The 23457-nt window shown below is 36.5% G+C and overlaps 1 protein-coding gene across 3 annotated transcripts in view; it reads left to right on the forward strand.

Moving 5' to 3' along the window:
* DIAPH2 (diaphanous related formin 2) overlaps positions 1–23457 on the forward strand; it is a 984078-nt gene that overhangs the window by 413418 nt on the left and 547203 nt on the right. For all 3 annotated transcript variants that reach the window (XM_070783973.1, XM_070783972.1, XM_070783974.1), the window contains 2 exons: positions 21033–21134; positions 23152–23246. In XM_070783973.1, the coding sequence (XP_070640074.1) occupies positions 21033–21134; positions 23152–23246 (197 nt within the window). The remainder of the gene's footprint in view (positions 1–21032; positions 21135–23151; positions 23247–23457) is intronic.

Here is a 23457-nt window from a genome sequence, read left to right on the forward strand (position 1 = left end):
GGCTTTCAACTAGGAATACTCAGAGAAGGTTTTTATCATCTCCATTTAGCACCAAGGTTTGATATGGGCAAGTTTCTTCTTAGGCCCCTTGGGAGATGAGCAATTTTTATTTCTAGTTCAGTGTTAAACTGAGTTGTAGTCTTCTGAGGTTTATAGGACAATTTTCTATTTCTCTTTCCACTTTGATCATGCCTTGGATTTGGTTTCCATTCCCTCATAGTTGATGCCTTGGAAAGAAGCTCAAGTTCATCTGGGTTTGGTAAATTCTCTCAAGGTCAAAACTGGCTCTACTGATGTTTACCTTTCTTAGTTCTTTCACTTTGTTTTTGGCCTCCACGGATTCCTTACTTTCTGGCCAGATTATCTATGCTTTTAAGATTATTTTTAAAAGATTCATCACATCTAGTTGTTTCAGTGGGGCATCAGTCAGGGTATATATTCTGCCGTACTTTCAGAAACAGAAGTTCAGGTGACCCATTTTTTGTGGACACATGACATCTCAAAATGACTTTTATCTTTTATAGTTACATAAAGAGGAGTTGCATAGTTACTTTAGGAAGAGTTACATAGTTACATAAGGAGAAGTTACTTAGTTACATCAGGAGGAGAAGGGGACGACAGAGGATGAGATGGTTGGTGGCATCACTGACTTGATAAAAATGATTTTGGAGCCCCCAAAAAATGATGTCTGTCACTGTTTCCACTGTTTCCCCATATATTTGCCATGAAATGATGGGCCCAGATGCCGTTATCTTAGGTTTCTGAATGTTGCGTTAAGCCAACATTTTCACTCTCCTCTTTCACTTTCATCAAGAGGCTCTTTAGTTCTTCTTCGCTTTCTGCCATAAGGGTGGTGTCATCTGCATATCTGAGGTTATTGATATTTCTCCCGGCAATCTTAATTCCAGCTTGTGCTTCATCCAGCCTGGCATTTCACACGATATACTCTGCACATAAGTTAAATAAGCAGGGTGACAATATACAGCCTTGACATATTCCTTTCCTGATTTGGTCCAGTCTGTTGTTCCATGTGCAGTTCTAACTGTTGCTTCTTGACCTGCATACAGACCTCTCAGGGAGCAGGTCAGGTGGTTTGATATTCCCATCTCTTTATGAATTTTCCAGTTTATTGTGATCCACACAGTCAAAGGCTTTGGCATAGTCAATAAAGCAAAAGTACATGTTTTTCTGAAACTCTCTTGCTTTTTCAATGATCAAACAAATGTTGGCAATTTGATCTCTGGTTCCTCAGCCTTTGCTAAATCCGTCTTGAACATCTGGAAGCTCACAGTTCACATTCTCTTGAAGCCTGACTTGGAGAATTTTGAGCATTACTTTGCTAGTGTGTGTAATGAGTGCAGTTGTGTAGTAGTTTGAGCATTCTTTGGCATTGCCTTTCTTTGAGGTTGGAATGAAAACTGACCTTTTCCAGTCCTGTGGCCACTGCTGTGTTTTCCAAATTTGCTGGCATATTGAGTGTAGCACTTTTACAGCATCATCTTTTAGGATTTGAAATAGCTCAACTAGAATTCCATCACATCCACTAGCCTTGTTTGTAGTGATGCTTCCTAAGGCCCACTTGACTTTGCATTCCAGAATGTCTGGCTCTAAGTGAGTTATCACGCCATCGTGGTTATCTGGGTTGTGAAGTTCTTTTTTGTATAGTCCGTCTGTGTACTCTTGCCACCTCTTCTTAATATCTTCTGCCTCTGTTAGGTCCATACCATTTATGTTCTTTATTGTGCCCATATTTGCATGAAAAGTTCCTTTGGTATCTCTAATTTTCTTGAAGAGATCTCTAGACTTTCCCATTCTATCGTTTTCCTCTGTTTCTTTGCATTGATCTCTAAGGAAGTCTTTCTTTTCTGCTTTTAGGAAACAGTTAAGTCATTGCATCATGCTTCAATTACCATTAAATATTATCAGTCTAGAGACTGATGGATTCATTTATGTTATTTTTGATAACTCAAGTTTTTCCTTTATCATCTTTAGAGATGGAATTTGGGATGTCTGGTATGCTTACCTATAACTTTACAGAACCCCTTTTCTAAGTCTAGCTCACTGGGTTAGTATGTATAGTATTTTCAAATGATTAGTGGGAGTCACTGAATGGGAATTAGCATCTAAAAAGATTCCTATTAAGAGCCAGTTTCTCTGCTTCATATTTTACATACGTTAGTTCATTTAATGAAATGATAGGCCCTTACACTAAGGGCTGCGTCTTGCTATGGTGGAAGAAATAAGGACTGGAAAGCTGTATTCATGCTGTTTGAAACTCATGCTTATTGGATGTACAAAGTTACTTCACTGCTCTGAGCCTAAGTTTTTGTACAGTACAAGCAAAATATTTACCCTGAAGAGTTACTGTGATATAAGGGCTGGAGATATATAACTATGCCAATGATTAAATAGGAAATAATAATAATACATTATCATTAACAATGCCAAATATTAGAAAGAAAGTTAATGTTTGATTTTCATTGGGTACTATTACTTGATGATAAGTCATGCATGGCATACAAAGACATGGGAAGTTATAGGCAATCATCTTTTAAATGAAATTTAAAACAAGATGTTAAGTGAAATGTTAATTTGACAAACATGTTGGAGATCTTAGGTTTGTTAAGGTCAGTGACTGGTGACTGCTTCCTGAAACTCTTTCCGTTCCTGGAATAACACCTTGCCCCCCTATAAGGAAATTGAAGTGAAGTGTTAGTCACTCAGTCATGCTGACTCTTTGTGACCCCCTGGACTGTAGCCCTCCAGGCTCCTTTATCCTTGGAATTCTCAAGGCAAGAATCCTGGAGTGGGTTGCCATGCCCTTCTTCAGGGGAGCTTCCTGAGCTGCTCTAACCTGGGTCCCCTGCACTGTAGGCAGATTCTTTACTGTCTGAGCTATCAGTGAAGCCAACTATTTGTTCAGTTGTATCACACCTGAAATTGTTTGAAGTAGCATGATTTTGTAACTACATTGACCCAGCAAATTTTATTCTTTCATTTGAATATTTTTTCTTAATAGCATTATGAGTGCAGTCAGGAAGTTGAGAAAGCCACCTGTCTTGTTGTAGGCTACCTAGCTGGTCTCAGGTAGCTGGACTCAGTGTAGAGGGAAGCTTTAAAAACTCCCATTGAATCTTCATCTTGCCAGATTTTATACCTTCAGGATACTGTGGGTATTTGGGTGACAGCCAGTTTATTTCCTTCAGCTAATGTTGTCGATGAACACTATAGTTTAGCCCTGATATGACAGAATTGCAAAAGTGTTCTAATCTTCATCAACACTTTGTGATCCAGAAACTTTTGTTATTTCAATAAAACTGTCATAGGATACAGCTTCTGAAGCATTTAACTTTGAACATAGCAATTTTGTTCATCTGTTGACTTTGATTGATAGAGCTGTTGTGTTTCTTTGCCATAGATGTTGACAGGACCTTGTGGGTCATGCTTATTGTATAAACATTTAGTTCTCTAAACAATTTCTAGCCTGGAAGTTGGTAGTGCAAAATACTACTTTTTTCTTCCTATGACCCTGGAAAATGTTCTTTTGTCATCAGTATAAAGAGGGTGGGGTACTTACTTACTGTCTATGTGGACTTTCTTTTCCTGCCTGATTTTCGTTTACAAGCAATTCCAGGAAGCTTTGGGCCATTGTATCACCTTGTCTCATTCCATTAAAGATATTGATGCAACATGGATTGCTGAACAGTATAATCTCTTTTGCAGTTTCTATTGATCTTGTCCAGTAGGTCATTGTATGATGGGTTTGTACTGAAATCATTTTTGGCATAAAAACTGATCTTGAATTTGACAATCAGGTGCCTTCTTGTAATAGGCAAATTTATGCTAAGCTGGGATTCAATCTTTTTGTTTCTATCTCTTTCATATTCTACATAGTAATTTTTCCTAACTTCTCAAGTGGTCTTTTTGACATTTCCCTTCACTTCTTCTTTGCATCCTGTAATATGGATTCTGTTGTCATTGCTCTTTAAAAATTGCTCTGTGTGGTCTGAAATGGCGTGTTTTCTTCTGGTCTTTTTATTGGGGGTGCGGACTTAGACTGTGCTTAACCATCCTGCTATGCTTCACTCTGTTGATTAATTTTTCTTACTGAAACACTTTCCTTTTTCACTGTGGGGACAATGTGTTCTCCTGTTTCTCTCACCTTTTTGATTGTTCTTTTTGTCCTCTTAATTGGCTGTTCTTCTCTGTGTCCATGACTTCAGGCATCCTCACCTGTGTCTAATCTGTCCTGAGTTCTTTCTCACTGACTTTTCAATCTCTGCTTAGGCTTCGGTTACATCTTAAATATAAAAGAGCATCAGATTCACATTTCTTTTCCTACACCCTGATCATTTTCTGTTCTCACATTTCACAGGTTTTATTCACATAATATTTGAGTGTCATTTTCTAGATAGTATGGGAGGTGGAATGGATGTGGGAGACAAAGTTGTATCAAACATGTCTTCCCTGTGAGTTTGTAACTTAGGAAAGGCAAAAAGATACATACCTGGACCATAGTTAAGCAGGGCAACATGTGGAAATACCTTAGCAGTGAAAAGTGAATGAAATTCACTCACTCGTGACCAACTCTTTGTGACCCCATAGACTATGCAGTCCATGGAATTCTCCAGGCCCGAATATTGGAGTGGGTGGCCTTTCCTTTCCCCTAGGATCTTCGCAACCCAGGGATCAAATCCAGGTCTCCTGCATTGCAGGTGGATTCTTTACCAGCTGAGCCATAAGAGAAGCCCTAGCAGTGATGTAGAAGGCAAAGAATGTAGAGGTAATTGGAGGTTTCATAGAGAAAGTGATACTTTATTTGGGTCTTAATGGATAGATTACAGGTATGACAGCACAGTTGTAATGGCAGATTTGGGAGTCCTGTCATACTTTTTCTAAGTTTAGGTAGACTTGTCCTAGGTAGACAGTAGACATATATTGCTTAAATTTAGAACCTGTAATCTTTTCATCTATATTAGGCACCCAGAATAAAAGTATGCATAATAACTCATGTCATACGTGTAATAAATTTAAAATGCATGTCTTTTAGTGGCAGAGCTTCAAGGGTGATTTTAAAGAAGTATAACCATTTACCTTTCTATTTACTGACTCCTAGTGTATCTTGTGTACCTCGGCTTTTAAAAATAGGCAGATTCTTTAACATCTGAGCCAGCAGGGAAGCATCCCTGCAAAAAATAAAAAATACTATACCAGATATCAGATGTAATATTTGCCCTTTTAAGTGTCTTTTCAGATTATTTCCATGAGCTCTGAGTGGAAAGCTAGGTATGTTAGCACTTCTTTCATTCTTCTTCATGGATTGTCACACTCAAGCTTGGAGTTCATGTTTTTTACCACTTTCCAGTAAGAAATAGGAATCTATCATTTCTTATTAGCCAATTTGAAGCTTTTAATTTGATTATATTTCTTTATGACACCTCTGTTCCAAATTTTGTGTACTGCTTCCTGCTCCCTCTCTGTAGTTAGGACCGGTATTTAAGTTGAGGTTGAAAGAATTCCTGGCTGAAAGCAGAAGCGTACTTTGATGGCAGCCACAAGGAAGGCAACAGTGAGCCCCTACAGTGATGGGACTGAAGTGGCTGGGGTGAAGTAAAGGCCAGCCTAATAGCAAGCACAGCAGGCTAGAGATAGTTTGCTAGGAAAAAGTGTCAGCAGGTTGCTATCCTGATCCAGTCAAATTTATTTGCTGTCTGTGACTATTAGCAGTTCTATTCTTACCTGGGTTATTACTTTCTCTTTTACATTTCCAGTAAAACCTTCAATTCAAGGGATTTCCGATTTTTTTTTTTTTTTGACACATAACATAGGTTTCATTCTAATCTTTTTGAGATGTGTTTGACTTTATATGGTGATAGCTATATCTGAATTCTTCAGATTTCAGAGAATTTGGGGAGCAATGTGTTGAGGATACAATATACATTGAGTTTTGCTTTGCTCTGAGATTTAGTATTTAATCTTAACCATTGCTTTTATCTTATATATGCCTTTATAAACAATACAGGACTCTCTATTATCTACCTTTTAGTCTCAAAAATTAATAAGAGGTACACGGAAAGCAATTGCCAATTATTCTATAATAAACTACTGGACTTAATGCTGTTTCATACTGCAGTTATGTTTAAAATGCTCTATAGCACTGAATATAGTATTATTAAAAGATAGTTCTCACAGGAGAGAGTTTCTTATAGCTGGGCCGTCAGCCAAACAATTTTTTTAAATTGTTTTAAGTTCTTAAAAGCTTACAATCCAAACTGTTTCTGGCATTTAGTGAAATATAGTACCTCATGGAAGCTCATTGTTAAACAGAAGTCACCTAACTATGATCTATTTAGTGATACACACACGCACACACACCCATAGACACCAGTCAGGGTTATCGATGCCTCAATATTAAACTAAGTGCATCCATGAAATAGATTTCATAGAAGTTGTTTTAATTTATCTTGATGAATAGCTTACATTCTGGACTCAGGTTATCATTATTCTCATTGTTATAGGTGGTATCAATGTGCTACTAGTTAGGAACATAAGTGAAATTGACCTTGGCATAAAACAGAGTATTCTTATGTACTTTCACTAGAGTTTGGTTCTTGAGATCTATTGGTTTAAGGAAGGGGACCTCAACCTCTGTGCCATAGGCTGGTACCTCCTGTCAGATCAGCGGTGGCATTAGATTGGAAATAAAGTGCAAATAAATGTAGTGTGCCTGAATCATTCTGAAACCATCCCCACCCCCAGTCCGTGGACAAACTGCCTTCCATGAAATTGGTCCTTGGTGCCAAAAAGGTTGGGGACCGCTGGTCTGAGGCATATAGGCAGCTAGCTGATGTGTAAAAGCAATGAAACCAAACTCCAATTGCTTGCTTAGGTAGAATTTTATTTAGTTTTACTGTGTTTTTTGGTTAGGCTGAACTTTCCCTTTTTTTGGGAAACTCTAGTTTTCATAGAATCAAATATTTTACCTCTTGCTATTTTGCATATTCCAAGTCTTACATGTCCTCATTGTTTTCACCAATGTGATAAAAATAGGAACATGTTTACATCAAACAAGAATGAATCTGTCTTTAACTACCTTTCACTTTCCTTTCAACAACAAATCATTGCTTTTTCCTTTCCCTTCTCTTCTTGCATAGCGATAACTGCGTCTATAAAACAGGAAGAGAAGCCCTAGTATCTAATATTAATTTTAGTATTATCTATTAATTTATTATATACACACATGTTTTTAATTAATGTACCAAATGCATTCTTATTTACTTTTAAAACTTCTGTGTACTTCTGTGTACTTAGCAGAGTGATGGATTATAGAAATATAGGGCAAGATCCTTGCTCTCAGGGAATATATCTAGTTGATAATTGATTTAAAAATAGTATGCCATAAGTATCATTTGCTTTCTTTTAAAATCTCATCACTTGTCACTATGGTGTGCCCAGCTGTTGAGCAGGTGTTTCCTTCAGTGTTAGATTCTGAGCTGTAGAAGAAATTACTAACAGGATTTCCATGGGTTGCTGTTGATGATATTTGCACTTTTCAATTTGGGGATTATTTAAGAGCTATTACAAAGTGTTGTGTTATATGCCGGAGAACAGTTGTTCCATATCTTGCTGATATCTAGAATTACCTCAGGAGTTGTTAAGAGATACAGGTCCTGAGGCCCTACCTATAGAGATCTTGATATTTAGATTCTGTAGTTATGGGTGTATTCAAATCCAGATTATAAATAGATGACAGAGTAGGGAAGGACAAGGAGATGGGGTCAAGCATTCAACATTTTTGGTAGTATAACAGGGTGATAGGTGGGGAAGGAAGAGGGTTATGAATTTTTTGTCTTAAGAACAGGGTAACTCTACACTTACTCAAATTTTGTTCTGAACATATCTTCCCAACATTTCCAAAGTAATCTCACATATTGCTTACTGCTTTCAAATAGAAAGTCACCAACAAACTGAACTTGACTTAAAAGAAATGAAAACTTGAGATATCTCCTCTTCCACCCTCTCAAAATTTTTCTAATACTTCAATTGCCTTCAACAAAATATGCTGACGTGTTTTCTGCACTAAAGAAAATTACCACTGAAAGATAAAATTGAAACCAGTTGGAATCCAAAAGGGGAAAACAGAGACAATGTAACTGTGGTTGTTTCCCATTGAGCTCAGCCAGCAACAAACCAAATTGAGATACTCAGTAATATTTTTATGTACATAAAGTAAGAGAACTGTATTATATGAAATTCAGAGTTCTGATTTATGTTTCTTTGTTTATAGAACTCAGATTTTCATCTTCTCATAAACCAACGTATCCCAAGTGAAACATTATCAAACATTCTAGCTGCTTAAGAGCTCTGATTCTATCTAGATATCGATGGCATGGTAGAAACTCATTTTATAATTTTATTAAGGCTGATTTGATTTTATGGTCATTTTACATGTAGACATATGATAAAATCATATGAGAACATATGGAGAATAAATAAGAGATAGTTATATTCTGGGACTAAACCATTGGTCCCTGTAGGGTTGACACATTTTAAAAAGCATGAGAAATATAAATGTGTTTGATTATGTGAACACTATTTGAAAAACAGAATTATCAAGCAACACTCCTAGGTGTTAAAAGGTTGAATATTTACTCGCATTTTCAAAACTTGAAGCAAGAATAAATTGACCTCAGTTGCAAAAGAAAGAGGATGAAGGACTAGATACTTACTTATTGAGCACTTATTATGTCAAGGATTGGTAAACTAGAAAAGGTAAATGTGAATAACCACGTAGTTTTCTAAATTCATAGATGCTGTTCACACACCACCATGCTTATTTGATACTTATTGGCTACAGTTGCCTCCAGGATACAATTGGGAGTATTGAATAGAATTGCAACAGAGACTGTATGACCTACAAAGCCCAAAATAGTGACTAGCCTTATCCACGGAGAAGGCTATGGCACCCCACTCCAGTACTCTTGCCTGGAGAATCCCATGGATGGAAGAGCCTGGTAGGCTGCAGTCCATGCGGTCGCTAAGAGTCGGACACAACTGGAGCGGCTTCACTTTCACTTCTCACTTTCATGCATTGGAGAAGGAAATGGCAACCCACTCCAGTGTTCTTGCCTGGAGAACCTCAGGGATGGGGGAGCCTGGTGGGCTGCCGTCTATGGGGTTGCACAGAGTCAGACACTACTGAAGCAACTTAGCAGCAGCAGCAGTAGCAGCCTTATCCAGGACTGCCACTTCCACAATTTGCAGAATTTGCCTCAACAGTTTTTCCAAGGTTCTCTTGGGTTCTTCCTGGAGTCTAGGATGGTGGAGGTGACCACGCATTGTTAGCTTATTTTGTTTGGTTTGGGCTTCCACATCAGGCCTATGCCTTTTTTGAGTATATTGCTCCAGTCTGCATAAACATTTTTTAAAAATCTGGTGATTTCTCTGAGTCCCTGGGTCCCTGCCGTAATCTCTAAACTTCTCACTTTAGTTCTTCATAAGTTACACAGAAATCAATTCTTTTAGATACTTAGTTCTTTCTCTAGAAGTAACTACTGTAATAAATGTCTTGTAAATTTTCCTAAGAAACATTTATGCATATACTAGCAAATACATGTCAATATTCTTTCTTGCTTTCCCAACAAATGCTAGCATTTACTGTACAGCCTTGCATACCCTGTTTTCATCATTTATTGGTATTTATGAAAATTATTCCATATTGTTCCATAAAGAGTTTCCTTGGTCATGAATATAGCAGCAGAGTAGTCCATTGAGTGGGACATAGCACAGTTTAATCAGGCAGTCTTCTTTTGAAAAGCTTTCAGATCATTTCAAACCTTTTGCTATTATAAACAATGCCCAATTTACCGTAGTTTATTGAATCTGTCTCCAGTTGGTGAACATTTATAATCTTTTGCTAGTAACAATGCTGGAATACACAATCTTATACATAAATCATTGTGCATAAATAAGAATATATATGGATTATTCACATATATATATAGGAATAAAGATATGGATAAATTCCAAAATATCTGGACGACCTATTCTGTTTCAGCACAGATCTAGGTGCTAGCATGTAACAGGGAATAAACAGTCACAAATATCTTTTTTAAAATGGAGCTGACATCAAAGTGGAAGGCATAGACAATAACATGTATTATGTCAGATGGTGATAACCGCTATGGAGAAAAATGAAGCAGGCAAAGGGGAAAAGGAGTGTCAATAGGGAGGAGTTGTGATTTGAAGTACATCATCAGGAAAGATATCTATGAGAAAGTGACATTAACCAAAGATCTGGAAGAAGTGAGGGAAGATCTAGTGGTGATATAAACTCAAATGCAAAGGCTGTCCTGTGGGAGTTGATCTGTATATTTGAAGAACAGCAAGGAAGCTAATATAGCTGGAAGGGAGGAATGAAAGGAAAGTAATGAGGTCAGAGTAGCTAAGCAGAGGACATGGAATATAAAGTAAGGCATTTTAATTTGCAGTTACAAAAGGAGAAATATTGTGAGGGGGGATAAATTAGGAGTTTGGGATTAACACATACCCATTACTATATGTAAAACAGTCAACAAGAACCTACTATATAATACAGGAACTATACTCAATATTCTGTAATTACCTATATGGGAAAAGCGGAGAAGGCAGTGGCACCCCACTCCAGTACTCTTGCCTGGAAAATCCCATGGATGGAGGAGCCTGGTAGGCTGCAGTCCATGAGGTCGCTAAGAGTTGGACACGACTGAGCGACTTCACTTTCACTTTTCACTTTCCTGCATTGGAGAGGGAATTGGCAACCCACCTGAAAAAGAATGGATATGTATATTTGTTTCACTGAATCACTTTGCTGTACACCTGATGCTAACACAGTATTGTAAATGACCTATATTCCAATACAAAATAAAAAATTAAATTTAATAAGAAAGCAAGGCATTCTAGACTACTGCAAAGACTGATTTTTACTCAAAATGATACAGAAAATCATTGAGGGGTATTGAATGGTGGAATAAAATGAACTGACAGGATACAATGAAAGAATCGATGCTTTCAAACTGTGGTGGTAGAGTAGACACTTGAGAGTCCCTTGGACTGCAAGGAGATCAAACCAGCCAATCCGAAAGGAAATCAGTCCTGAAATTTCATTGGAAGGACTGATGCTAAAGCTGAAGCTCCAATACTTTGACCACCTGATACAAAGAGCCGACTCATTGGAAAAGACCCTGATTCTGGGAAAGATTGAAGGCAGGAGGAGAAGGGGACAACAGAGGATGAGATGGTTGGATGGTATCACCGATTGGATGGACATAAGTTTGAGCAAGCTCTGGGAGTTGGTGATGGACAGGGAAGCCTGGCGTGCTGCAGTCCATGGGGTCAGAAAGAGTCAGAAATGACTTAGCGACGGAACAACAATAAATAAAGAAGGGCTAGAAGTAATGATGGCTTGAAACCCTTCAGTATATGTGGAGGTATGAGAAGTGTTCAAATGCTGGATTTGCCAAAGACTGAAATGTAGCCTGGGAAGGAAGAAAGTCAATGATGACTGTGACTTTTTTTTGAACAATTGGAGTTGAGTTGCCATTTTTTGAGAAAAAGACTAAAGCAGGTTTGGGAGTCAGGCAAGAGATGAGCTAAATTGGAGACAATTATTGGGCAATTATGTAGAAATATCTAGGAGATTAGAAGTTTCTTTTTTAGGAGAAAAAACTTTCTTTTAAAAGTTTCTTTTAAACTATTATAAGATAGTTTCCCAGTTTCTGTCATTTGAATAAGTCCCTGGTGGGATCTAGAACGCTGACCTTCTTCTAGACATGCTCGGTATACTTGAAACCCAGACTGAAAAATCCTACATTGTCAAGTTGAGGTCCTGATTCCACATCTCTTGGGGTGTTATTTTGTTCCCTCTTGTTCAAAAAAGTTAATTGCCTTCTGCATTAAACTGAATTGTATGCAGTACTTGTACCAGTCTGAAATGGACCACATTGAGAAAGAAAAGACTGGATATGATGAATGCCCAAACTGTATTCTCAATAAAAAATGTCCTATTAGCCTAGCAGTACTGGGCTTAAGCCTCGTAATTCCTACAGTGATGTTTTCCCAGCGGTCTTCCTTGACACCCTTAGCTTTTAGAGTTTCTTGCTGGACTTATTGATTTGTGACATGAATTAGGAAATTTGATATAACAGGAGGTCCTCTGGGTGTTTGCAGTGGCCTGTAGGTACTTGATCAGTCCCTACTTACAAAGCCTGATCCAATTTGCGGGTAAAGGGATTAACTAGAGCTTGAGTAAGGTATTCACAGAGGTTAAAGTTTAGCCAGAAGGGCTCCCACCACCACCTTTGTCAAGCACTGGGATGAAGTAAGAACTATACTTCAGTTTTGGCATTTAAATGATTATTTCAAATGAGGGAAACCCTCCCTAAAACCTCCAAGCCCACTTTATTTGTCCTTCCTAAAATATCCATTATCTGATTAGGTATTGAGATCCAATTGAAGATATACAATGTTAGCTATGCATGTTGTTAAGCATAGTGTTCTCGTGACATTTAGCAGTGTTCAGTAATTGGCTGAATGAACAGGTGTACAAGTTATGCAGATGTTAATTTGCAGTAACATGTGCTGCCTGATTTGGGAGGGTTCTTGTCTGTACTACAACCAGTAAGATTTGTTCCTTAATTAGGAAATCATTATGTGTATGTGTGTGTGTGTATGAGATTCCCACCATTAGTCTTGTTTAATGTGCTTTAAACTTTGGGAACACTCTTGGTAATGCCATTCCTATGGCTTCAGGTACTATGCAGGTGTCAGGATGAAATCTACCTTTCTGTGGGATGCCTTAGTTAGTGCCCAGCTGTAGGCAATGCAGAGAGGGGAAGCTTCACAGCTGTAATATGCAGCTTATAAAAGGAGATGGAGATGCAATCTCCCACTGCATATTGCATCAGCCATTCCTTCCAAGGTTTGGTAAACAAATGTGTTATCCCTCACCAAATGGATTCACAATCAGTTGAAAACAAAATCGTGCTTGCTTTCCACAATGACTAATCTTGACCTATATTTTTTTTTTCCTTTGTTCTCTTCCCTGTTGTTTCTGATTCCTGTTTACACTTGGTCCTGGGGATTGCCAAGGCTAACTATCAGTCTGTAGACTATAAAAAGGGACAGGTATATTTAAGCCGCACTCTAGTCATATTTTATTTTTATATTGAAAAAATGGAACTTTGCACAGGCTGATATAGCAGACACCCATACAGCAGCCTCCCAGAATGAACAAATGCTTACATTTTGTCATATTTGCTATAGATCTTTGCTTTGAAAGAAATAAAACACTAGAGGTAAAGTTGAGTCTTTCAGGGTTCTACTTTCTCCAGTATCACTTTCCTCCTCCAAGATAAACACCATCATTAATCTTTTGAATATCCATTCCATATTTTTATAATTTTTTGGTGTATATAAATATATGTATCTATATACTCACTTATAAGTAATATGGAAAATTAGCCTGTGTCTTATTTTCAATTTAGAGGAATGCTAATATACAGCATACAACATTTACAACCACTTTTATTTTTCCATTCAGCATTGTATTTGGGATCTATTCCTGTTGAAATATGTAGCTGTAACACTGTCACTGTAAATGCTGCATTGTATTCTATTCTATTAATATGCTATAATTTATTTACCCATTCTATAACCCCTGGCATGTGGGTTGTTTCCAGTTTTGTACTGTTATAAACATATGATACAGCAATCCCTCTCCTGGGCATGTATCTGGAGAAAACCATAATTCGAAAACTATGCACCCCAGTGTTCACTGCGGTACTATTTACAATAGGCAGGACATGGAAGCAACCTAAGTGTCCGTCAACAGATGAATGGATAAAGATGTGGTACCTATATACAATGAAATTAGCCATAAAAAAGAATGTAATAATGCCATTTGCAGCAACATGGGTGGATCTACCGATTGTCATTGTGAGTAAGTCAAACAGAAAGACAAATATCATATGACATTACATATCTGGAATCTAAAAGGGTACAAATGGACTTATCTGCAAAACAGAAACAGTTATATATATAGAAAACAGACTTATGGCTCCAGGGAGTAAGGGGGATTGGGATAAATTGGAAGACTTGGATTGACATACACATACTACTATGTATAAGATAGACAGCTAGTAAGGACCTAATGTGCTTAGCACAGAGAACTGTACTCAATATTCTGTAATGGCCAATGTGGGAAAAGAATCTGAAATGGAGTGGATATATGTATATGTATAACTGATTCACTTTGCTGTACACCTAAAACTAACACAGCATTGTTAAACCTCAATAGAAATTTTTTTAAGTACATTAAACATACTTGTCTTCTTGATCATTTGACCTATAAATGGAAGAATTGGGTTATAATAATGAGCTGAGCACATGTTAACTATATTTTGCATGAATAAATGCTAATTTTAAGATTGTTGTCCTAATTTTTATTGCCACTGTTGGCTCAATCAAATCCTTATTTCTCCATCTCCTCATCCATACTGGGTCTTGTGAGACTTTTTTGTTATTTTCAATTTGATAAATGTGAAATGGTGTTTCATTGATTGTTTTCATTTACATTTCCCTGATTTACTCATGAAGTCGAGTAACTGTTTAGTACTAGCTATTGTGTACTTGGGCAAATGACTCAATATTTGTGTTGCTTAGTTTCCTCCTTTGTCAAATGACAATGGTAATACATATCATATAAGGTGATATAAAATTAGTTCCAGACACAGAACAAATATTTAATAAAAGTTGATTTTGGTGGGAGTTGTAATGATTGTGGTTGTAGTTAACACTGCTACTACTACTACCATTATTATTATTGCTGTAACTGTTGCCATTATTAAACTTTGCACTTTTGTGTGTATGCATATACATATGTTTTGTGTGTATATGTACATAGATAATCCTTTGCCCATTTTTCAATTGTGTTTTATAGTATTTCCAGGAATATGAGGGTAAAGATGATGTAAAGAGAGTGGAAGATAATAATTCAAAAAAGAAATCATTGTAGCTATCACACAGAAATCACTGTAGACTTTCCCTGCCTGCCTTTGTCATACTTGCACTCATTTAAACATCAAAGTATTAAGTGAAGTTAAAATAACAGCTTTTTCAAGGAATACATGAAAAAGTATTTCCATGTAGTTAGAATCATTTTTGGAATTGTATACATATGGATTAAAATATGTAGGTATGTAGGCAAATAACAGTTGTTTTTGTTTGTATGATATATCTAAAGTGACAGTTGGGCATTATTTGTTGAATAGAGGTACATATAATATATGAGGGAAAGTGAAAGTGTTCGTCACTCTGTCATGTTCTACTCTTTGCGACCCCATGAGCTATAGCCCGTCAGTGTCCTCTGTCAATGAAATTCTCCAGGCAAGAATACTGGAGTGGGTAACCGTTCCCTTCTCCAGGGGATCTTCCTGACCCGGGGATCCAACCTGGGTTTCCCACATTGCAGGCAGATTCTTTACTGTCTGAGCCACCAGTGAAGCCCTACATATATGTATGCATGAAGCTCTATAAGGGCTTCCCAGGTGGTTCAGTGGTAAAGAACACACCTGCCAATGCAGTCGATGCAGGAGACATGGATTCGATCCGTGGACCAGGAAGATTCCCTGAAGAAGGGAATGGCAACCCAGACCAATATTCTTGCCTGGAGAATCCCATGGATAGAGCAGCCTGGCAGGCTACAGTCTAGGAGGTTGATAAAGAGTCAGACATGACTGAACATGCACTCCGGAAGCTATCTAAATTTTCATTGTGGCTTGAAACACTACGATTATTAGCTTTATTTACCGTGGCTTTGTGTATAGGGTACTTAATAGGAAGTAATTTCCATATATTTCTTATAATAAAATGTAACACATCATTTGTTGATGTTGATTCTAAGATAACAATGTTCTCTAATGTGGAACTATGACATCTGATAACAAAAAAGGAGATTTTCTAAGTCATATGCTTGTATTCATTGAAGCTATATTATTATGGATAAATAAATCACAATTGTTAGATATCTTTTGGACATACTTCCATGATTAGTAGTTTTCCTAAGTCCACATACTTAAGACATATGAGTACATTTTTTGTCTTGTGTACCATTGTATGCTCATGCTAGACTTAACACATTGTAGGTGTTCAACAAATATGTCCTGGATGAATGAGTGAATGAATGAATAATATTGATGCCAACTTTAGAAATCAATCTTTCTCACAGGAATTTTGAGGTACATTAATTATAAAACGTTTATTATGATTTATGATTAGTTATCACCATGAAAATTATTGTGATACCCATTTATATTAATATTGGCTACAAATTACAAACATCTTGTCACATGTTTTGTATATCCACTGTGATAGCAGAAATTAACATGGGATTCCCGAACATTGCCTAAATTAGATTGGGGAAAGAATATAACCATGCTTACTTTACTTATGCTCATGAGCATCCCTCAGTTGTAAAGGAATAAATTTATAGTACAATTGCATGTACAAATCCATGTTTTATAGGAAATATAAGAATTCTCACTGGGCATTTTATCTTAGATAATTAGTATCTTGATGTTAGTATGTCTTTAATAATAATACACGTCTTTATTATTACATCATTATATTCTTACAGACAGTATTTTATAGTGTTTCATTATTATTTGGTCGATTAGCAGTGTCAATTTAAGCACTCTAATTTAATCCTGTGGCTTCAAACCCAGTGGCTATATAGGTTTTTATTTGCACAAGGAGATATCACATAAAAATGGAGGCGTCGTGAACCTAAAGACCATAGGGCCATTGTTGATAAAATCAGTATTTGAAATTTTTGATTTGAGAATTAAAAACTATCTCTTTAGTCTCATTCAAGTAATTTGAAATAATTATAGAATCACTATAATTTAAGTTTATAAATTAATTATGTTGTTATAAGCACATTTCACATGAGAGCAACCCTCTGAAATTTTTAAGTACACAGTACAGCATTGTTACGGAGAAGGCAATGGCACCCCACTCCAGTACTCTTGCCTGGAAAATCCCATGGACAGAGGAGCCTGGTGGGCTGCAGTCCATGTGGTCGCTAAGACTCAGACATGACTGAGTGACTTCACTTTCACTTTTCACTTTCATGCATTGGAGAAGGAAATGGCAACCCACTCCAGTGTTCTTGCCTGGAGAATCCCAGGGTTGGGGGAGCCTGGTGGGCTGCCATCTGTGGGGTCACACAGAGTCGGACACGACTGAAGTGACTTAGCAGCAGCAGCAGCAACAGCATTGTTAATTGTAGGCTCAGTGTTATACCACAGATCTCTAGAACTCATTGAACTAGTATGATCCATTGAACAGTAACTCTCCATTTCTCCCTTCCTCCAGCTCCTAGCAAACACCATTCTACATTGTTTCTATGAGTCTTATATTTTAGATTCCTTACATAAGTGTAATCATTGCAGTGTTTGTGCTTTTGTGAATCGCTTATTTCACTTAGCATAGTGACTTCCAGGTTCTTCCATGTTGTTGCAAATGGTGGGATTTCCTTATTTTTTAAAGTTGAATAATATTCCATTCTATGTATATATTACACTTTCTTTATTCATTCATCATTTGATGGACATTTAGATTGTTTCCACATCTTGGGTATTGTAAATAATGCTGCAGTCCGCATAGGAGTTTAGATAACTCTTCAAGATTTGAATTTCAGTTCTTTTGGATATATACCCAGAAGTGGGATTGCTGGACTGTATGGTAGTTCTGTTTTAATTATTTGAGGAATATTTGTATTGTTTTCCATAGTGGCTGCACCATTTTACATTCCTACTAACAGTGTACAAGGCTTCCAATTTCTCTACATCCTCACCAACACTTTTTTTTTTTTTTAACAGTAGTCATCTTAACAAGCGTGAGGTGATATCTCGTTGTGCATTTCCCTTCATGATTAGCAATGCTGAGCATCTTTTTATGTTGTTCATTCCAAATGTCCTCTTTGGAAAAATATCTATTTGAGTTTTAATTGAGTCGTGGAATTACCCATTTTTAATTTAAGTCATGGAATATTTAAGTTTTACAAGTATTAGAAACATTTGAAATAAAAGAATCTTAAGACAAGTGGCATTTTCTGGTCTTTATGAAAGCAGAGACTTTTGAATGTTTGAAAGCTTCGATACTATATAGATAAATTTCATATATCATTACCTCTCTTGAAATTCTCTATTTTCTAAGCCTGTGCTTGTGATTACTAAGGCAATAATTATTGTTGTTTTGTCACTAAGTCATATCCGGCTCTTTTTGCAACCCCATGAATTGTAGCCTGCCAGGCTCCTCTGTCCATGAGATTTCCCAGGCAAGAATACTGAAGCAGGTTTCCATTTCCTCCTCCAGGAGATCTTTCTGACCCAGTGATCAAACCCATGTCTCCTGCATTTCAGGCGGATTCTTTATTGCTGAGCCCCCAGGGAAACCCCCAAAGGTGATAAGAGCCACTGGTTAATATCTAGTGATCATGGTGAAAACATGATTGCTCCCGAAAGCCTGTCTAGTGAAGAAGTTATTTTAAACAAGGTTTGCTCTAATGATCCTTTGTTCAGCAGTACCCACTCATGGAATTCTATTCATTTCTTTGTACATGTGTGAGTGCTCATTTGTGTCTGACTCTTGGCAAACCCATGGACTGTAGCCTGCCAGGCTTCTCTGTCCATGGGATTTTCCAGGTATAAATACTGGAGTGGGTTGCCATTTCCTACTCCTGGGGATCTTCCTGACCCAGGGTTTGAACCCAGGTTTCCTGTTTCTCCTGCATGGGCAGGTGGATTCTTTACTTCTGGCACCACCTGGGAAGCCCATTTCTTGAACTCAAGATAAACTAAAGTATAATACAAGGAAAATATGTAAGGATTCAGAAAATAAAACTGTGAACTCTAGGCATTTAAGAGATCTAATCTTCATTTTAAGTAGCTTGTTTATTTGAAAAGGGGAGAGATTGAAATATACTTTAATTAAAAAAAAAGCAAAAATATGATGATGCACAAAATGACCATTATGTATGTTTGGGTAATTCAGGAGTCTCTTAGTTTGCAGGATAATCATAGTGTGTCTTTCATACTGTATAGGATTTTCACTGTATATGTGCTTTCTTAATTAGTCTCCCATACTGGGATTGAAAGCATATTGAATGATTAGGATATTTTTCTTGACTATTTTGTTTGACTAGCACACATTTCTAAAAGATTCTACAAGTAATTTCAGTAAAATTCAGCTAAGTTTTTTCTTATGACAAAAGGCCTCACTCTTGAACTGTCATTTCTTTATATAGAGTAGTCTTCAGCTGAAAGTGTCTTGAAAGTTAGGATAAATTAATATGCTGATTATTTTATAGGAAATACACTGGGCTCCTAGATCCTTTGAGGAACACTTGTGATGATTTTTTTTAAGAAATATATTGAAAGTCATTTTTCTTCTAGCAGTACCAGTAATTCTCTTTTCTTGAGTAAACATGGCAAACTACTTTTCACTCCCATAAGATCATGTTTGTCAAGTGTAATTATCTAGCCTGTTTGAACTCTGCATTATGTTAAATTGATCATACCTGGAAAGTATGGCACTGCTAGGTTTTTAGTGATTATTTTTGTTTGATTTCTTTAGTAAGTTCATTTAATTTTTCTATAGTTTATAGCAATAAAACAAAGGGAGTCTTAATGGACCACAACATTTTGATGCCTTGTAGAAATTTTTCCAGATGCACATATCTGTGAACACAAACCTTAGCCAAAAAAAAAAAAAAGTACTGTGTTTGTGGGTTACTTTTCCTCTAAAGAAAATAAGAAAATCAGTAACTCATTTGTGATCTCCTTAACAAAGATCAGATAAATAAATATAACAAAAATAATAATTGCCTGAAAATAAAGTTATACTTTGTAAAAGTAATAATGAACCAGCATGATAATGGTCATGTGACTTTGTGGTAAAATTTGGCAGCAAGAGTGTGGGTACAAGAGCATATCATTCTAGTTGACTGGAAAATGTTGCCTTTACTTTTCTCATATTTTTTCATGGTCCCATTACCTACAACCCTGTTTTTATATTAGCAGAGGTAAACTGCCAACACAGGAATATAATGGTAGCTGTAGAATTTCTGTATAGGAGGGCTTAAGGGATTTGAGATAAAGCCTCCTTTTCATTGCAGACAGCATGATGTTTTTCACTTTGGTTTGAGAGATGGCTTCTTTGAGGGGAGGGCTGATGGGGGTGATCAGGGAGACTTTTTTGGGGGAGGTCTAAGGCGCCTCCATGACACTGTCACCCTTCACAGTTTCAAGACATTTTAACTGTTTGGAACTCAAGGGTTACCTTCTGAATGTAGGGTAAATAAATCTTTTGTTCAAAGAAAGCAAATATTACTAAAATATGGTGAAGGAGACAAAGGAAACTTACTCAAAACACCCTGTCTTTGAGATTCCTTCATTATGAGTGTGCAAATAGGTACTAACTGTTGTCTAACTGGCAAATGATTAATATCTGTTCTGCAAAGCAGTCTCAGTAGGGGTTTTCATATGGCGACCTGTTTAGCCTTCAAGTTACCTTAGATAACTTTGAAGCAATTTCAAACCTGCCTTAATTTTAGCATATTTCAGGATAAATACATGTTTGTCTTTTTCCTCAATTAGTCCAAATTAGGGAGATTTTACTATATGTTTAATTCCTGTGCTGCTGTAGGAACCTGGTAAGCAGTGATTAATGGTCCACATTAGTTAAGAAGCAGCAATTGATTTTTGGTTCTATTTGGCTTATCTTTTCTACTTAAGTGCTAATATTTAATTTGTAGGGAAAACTCTAAACAGGTCTATATTTTTATGTTCATCCTCTTCCTTGAACTAATGAAATAAACCTATTTATGGATTTGGGCATGAGCTTTATTAATGTAGTTAATATGCCTTACTCATGTTAGTCCATGTATTTGGATTAGCAGTATTATTATTTATCTATCAACATTTTTCTTTCAGTTCAAAAGAATGCAGAAGCTTTAGAAGAAAAGAAGACCATACCTACAAAGAAGAAAGTGAAAGAGTTGAGAATTTTGGATCCCAAAACAGCACAGAACCTTTGTATGTGATATTTTCTACCTAGGGAGTGGTGGTGATGGTAGTGATAAGGGATTGTTGGATGTTTTTAAAGCAAAGTTGTAACTTCTTTGAGCAGGTATATTTAACATCTATTGGAAACAAAATTTGGTGTAAACATGATTTAGGTTGCCTTTTTATCATTCAGCCAGAATGGACTCCCTCTATAATTTAGCCTTGGCCAGGCCAGGTGGAACTTTTCTGAATAAAAGGCTTTGGAATTCTGCATTGTTAAGAGGCCAAAGTGAGAATGAAAGCAGAGTTGAAAAGTGGTGTTTTTATTTTCTTCTGCCTAGACCTGAGAGTGATGGTTTTAGAGTATTCACTAGTCACATTGGTTGAATCCTTTTATTGCTATTGCTTTGTGTTTGAAGGAATTGTGATGTGAGTGAGTTAAGTTGTTAACCACTGCCATATAAAATTGGTTAGTGGACCTTAAAGCCTTTAACAAACCAGTCAGCCATTAAGTAAACTTTTGCTAAAGTAGCTGGACATTTAAACCCATCTTCATTTACTCAGGCCTGAAGTTTTGTTTTGTTTTTTCTTTTTTAATATATAGTCTTCCCTCTATATTAAATTCAGCATTTTTTTTGGCACCACATTATGCTGTGTTTATATTCTAAGGATACTAAAACACTATGCTTGAGAAATTCAGCACATCAAGCATTTCTAATTATGCAAAGAAATACCATGGGAGTTTATTTTGTGAAAGAATGTGCTATAGAGAATCAGATTAAAATAACTCATCATTCTTATTCTTCTGTCAGTAGGAATGTTGCTTTCAGAAAAGCAGTCTCCTAATAATTGTTCTGCATATGTACATTGCTTATCTGACAGTCTATTTTCCTTTATAAAGTGGATGTTCAGCACTTTTTTTTTTAAAGAAACACAAAATGATTTTAATTGCTAGTTGATATCTCATAACATTATTTATTTGGATTCTGGTGATCTCATTTGGTGTTTATGTCTATATAATTGTTTGCCTGGACAGAAAGTATGCTTTTCATTAGGTACAGTTAAGCCATATAGACTTCTCCATGAAAAAAAAAAACTCTTTGGAACATATTCATGTTCTGGGGATAAGAACACATGTATTTTCTTTAAAAAGTATGTTCAATGGAGGTGAAAGTGAAATGTATTATTGAGCAATGTTTTCTGAGTCAGTGTGAACTTTCCTAGGTATAATTTGTTGAATTATTCCCATATGACATAATATATATCCAATTAATAAAAAGTTGACAAGGGAAATCGTGATTCAACATAAAAAGCAACTAATAGCATACTGCATAAATGTCATCAAAGATTTAGGGAACATTTGATGATTCAGACACTTTAACTTTTTCTTATGTGGGAGAACTTCAAAGTAGACTGATAGCTTTTTTTTAGTGTCAGGTTACTTTACTGTCTTCCTTGAGAGGTGCTGTATTGAATGCCTCTGACAATCTCCACAGTAAATTCAGTGTTGAATTAAAAAGCTAACTTGAGATACAGTTTCTAACTTTTCATGGGTTATTTTGTATTTGCTTCATCTAAAATGCCTAAGCATGTAGTTATCCGTGCTGTTAGTAGATTTATCTTCCATATAAATACACACGTGGCTTCCCTGGTGGCTCAGATGGTAAAGAATCCTCCTGCAAGGCAGGAGACCCAGGTTCAATCCTTGGGTCATGAAGGTCCACTGAAGAAGGGAATGCAATCCACTCCAGTATTCTTGCCTGGAGAATCCCATGGACAGAGTAGCCTAGTGGGCTACACTCCATGGGGTCACAAAGAGTCGGACATGACTTAGCAGCTAAATATACACACAGACATATAAATACGCATGAGCTCTAAACATTAGAGCCTTAGCTAATGGAAACTACTTTTGTTTGTTCATAATTATGTAGATTAATATTAGTGAGAGATTTCATATTTTAAGTCTATGAAATGGAAATCAGGTATTTATTTGGGCTTTAAAGTTGTGGTGCTGCTCTCTTTTTAATAAAATCAACTTTTATTTTAGCTATCTTCCTAGGATCGTATCGTATGCCATATGAAGAAATAAAAAACGTCATTCTGGAGGTTAATGAAAGCATGTTGAGTGAGCCCTTAATTCAGGTAATTGCATATTTTGCTTTTAAATCTCATTTTCATGGGAATTGCTAGATTGCTGTCTTCTCATTGGAGTTATGTGAAAATGTTCTTCTATGTTTGGATAATAGTTAGGAGTATCTATCTGTGTGAATAGTAAGAGGACTCAACATAGACAATCAGGTTCTAGGTATGTGTCTGCCATTTATTAGATATGTGTCCTTTTAAGTTTTAAGTC

Source organism: Bos indicus, chromosome X, assembly GCF_029378745.1.
Source record: "Bos indicus isolate NIAB-ARS_2022 breed Sahiwal x Tharparkar chromosome X, NIAB-ARS_B.indTharparkar_mat_pri_1.0, whole genome shotgun sequence".
In the NCBI taxonomy this organism is placed as follows: domain Eukaryota; kingdom Metazoa; phylum Chordata; class Mammalia; order Artiodactyla; family Bovidae; genus Bos; species Bos indicus.